Consider the following 2,500-nt stretch of genomic DNA (forward strand, 5'->3'; position numbering starts at 1 on the left):
GTTTAAATAATGCAGATTAATATAAATGTTGGATCAAAGGTGGGGTTTAACCTCGTCAGGAAAAAGGTTTAAATCCATTTGCCCAGTGGGAAGAACAGATTTTTTTTTTAACTACAGCATGCCACCAGAGGTGCAGGACTATGGCAGGCGGATTTCAGAAGCTGATCTCTAAAAATCCTCTGCTCAGAGTCCAAAAGCTGAAGGCTCAGCTTAGAGCGGTTATGCAAATTTTCTTTCGTTATGCGTATTTTCTTTTATTTTATTTTTTAGAATTAGGGGAAGGCGAGCGTCCCCGCGTTAAAATGAACCTCCGCCAATGACGGCGGATAAAAGATAGAGGGGAGATGAAAAGATTGAAAGAACTGCGCAGAGCAATGGCAACAATCAAAGGAGAGAAATAATGAAGTGTGGAAAAAAAAAGGGCAGAGGAGGAAAAAAAAAAACCCCCAAAAAACCCCAAATGAAGACAACGTAATAAAAGGCGCGGGAAAAAGGTAGCGTTGAAGAGATGGAGACAGATAGAGAAAGACGGAGGCAGGGTACATTAAGGCCAGTCATGTTTAACCTTCCAGGAGGTAGAGAGAGAGAGAGAGAGAGAGAGAGAGAGAGAGAGGGTGAATGTCACCTTTCATCTCACCACTGTTGTCACCCTTGAAGCCTCTCTCACTCTCTCTCCTTTTCTCTCTGTAGAGTGCTGCAATTATGTGTGCCATTTCATTCTATTTGTACAGGCGCGCGCGCCTATATGTGTGTGTGTGTCTGTGTATGTGTGTGTGTGTGTGTGTGTGTGCGTGCATGTGTTTGTGTGTATGTGAAAGATGGGTGAGGGGGCGCTCCCCAAAAGCAGACTAATAATAGTTAAGTAACACACCCCGCCACCCCCGCTACCCCCCTCCCTCCCTCCCTCCCTATCTAATTTGGATCTGCTAATCAGGTATGTAATGGCAGTTATAACCAGCAGGGGATGGATGGGGATAAAGAGGGCTTACTTGCTCGCTGGCATTAAGCCAAAGCTCAAACACATGTGGAGCTCAACAATAACCAACCATGGGTTCGTCCCACCACGGCATTACTGAAGGCTTTACTCCGGTTACATGAAAACCTTTAAGATCCCGGATTGTCTTTGATTACTTATCATTAAAACTGAACCCTAGCACGCACAATGAACACATCTACCCCACTGCAGCATATTTCATCATAACAACATAACACAATGTACTTTACTCCAGGGTACCCGCCCCTACTGGGCTCACAAGTTTTTGGCCGGGATTTTTTTCTTGCAGTGGTAAGCACTGTTGCCTCACAGCGAGAAGGTTCTGGTTTTTCGGATCCGACTGGGGCCCTTTCTGTGTGGAGTTGGCATGTTCTCCCCATGTCCAGGACATGACGTGCTGGGCCACTCCTGCCGACGCCCTCGGCCAAGGCATCGGTCATGAGCCGGAGTTGGTCCCCGGGCGTCGCGCTGTTGGCTGCCCACCGCTGCTTAATGAGACAGGTTAAATGCAGAGGACACGTTTCCCCCACGGAGATCAATAAAGTGATTCCTCTAAATGAACATAGTCCGCTGCTCCCTGTTAACTCCATAACCAGAATCTCTGGCCTGCTTGCTGGAGTTCTGAAGCAGCTTCCATATCTGAAAATTGTCAGATTAACCACCGTCGCCCCCTTCACGGTGTGCACATGTGCTGAAGAGAGATGCATGTGCTCGCAGCTTGTTTCGCTTTTAGTAAGCTGGTTATAAGACCCCATCACCTACCACGTGACTTATCACTCCCGCTATCGGGCAACTAACGGATGTTTCCCCTGAATGTTGAATGCAACATCTGCTCCGTTGTCATTTCCCCTTGGAAGTCCAACACGAAGAGAACCAGCTGGTGAAGCGAAGACGCCGTTCATTTTTTTTTTTGATACCATGGAATGAGCGATCCCTAATAGAGGGAGAATAACAGCTCCCAAGAAACCACAGTTTCAGTCCATCTATCGGCACCGTTATCCTTGTACCAAGCATGTCGGTATGTACAGCACCAGGGCCTTTGATTTATAAAAATGTCTCTGGACTAGTATCACCAAGCGCTGCGGGTTTGTTTCTCGTACTACTCGGAGATTAAAGAGCCTCTGGATCCCGGCTGCTGTGCACCCTGACGAAACACGGCAGCCGGGGTGAGGCCATCAAAGGGCATGTTGAAGTGGGTCTCTGACAGACAGTTGAAATAATGATGCCGGTGACTGCCGCCCGCGCTCGCCCGATACCGCTTATGCCGAATCAATAGCTCCGTGCAATTAATAAGCGCAGGAGATTTTAGCGGAGACCCCCCGTGCTGCAAATGGAGAAAAAAACAACAAAAGCGTCGCAATTTACGTCAAACTGAATGCCGAGCCGGAGAAGAAAAAAAAATACAACAACAACAACTAACAAAATACACGGAACGAATGAACGGATTTCGACGACGACTTACCGTAAACCAGGAGGGTGTACTGGTCTGCAGCGCGGCCGAAGTTG

General features: G+C 47.8%; 1 protein-coding gene across 3 annotated transcripts in view; it reads right to left on the reverse strand.

Moving 5' to 3' along the window:
* cadm4 (cell adhesion molecule 4) overlaps positions 1-2,500 on the reverse strand; it is a 184,142-nt gene that overhangs the window by 12,047 nt on the left and 169,595 nt on the right. For all 3 annotated transcript variants that reach the window (XM_080005000.1, XM_080004999.1, XM_080005001.1), the window contains exon 6: positions 2,457-2,500. This exon is cut by the window's right edge and continues 129 nt beyond it. In XM_080005000.1, the coding sequence (XP_079861126.1) occupies positions 2,457-2,500 (44 nt within the window). The remainder of the gene's footprint in view (positions 1-2,456) is intronic.

This window comes from Zeus faber, assembly GCF_960531495.2.
Source record: "Zeus faber genome assembly, chromosome: 8".
NCBI classification, from domain to species: Eukaryota; Metazoa; Chordata; class Actinopteri; order Zeiformes; family Zeidae; genus Zeus; species Zeus faber.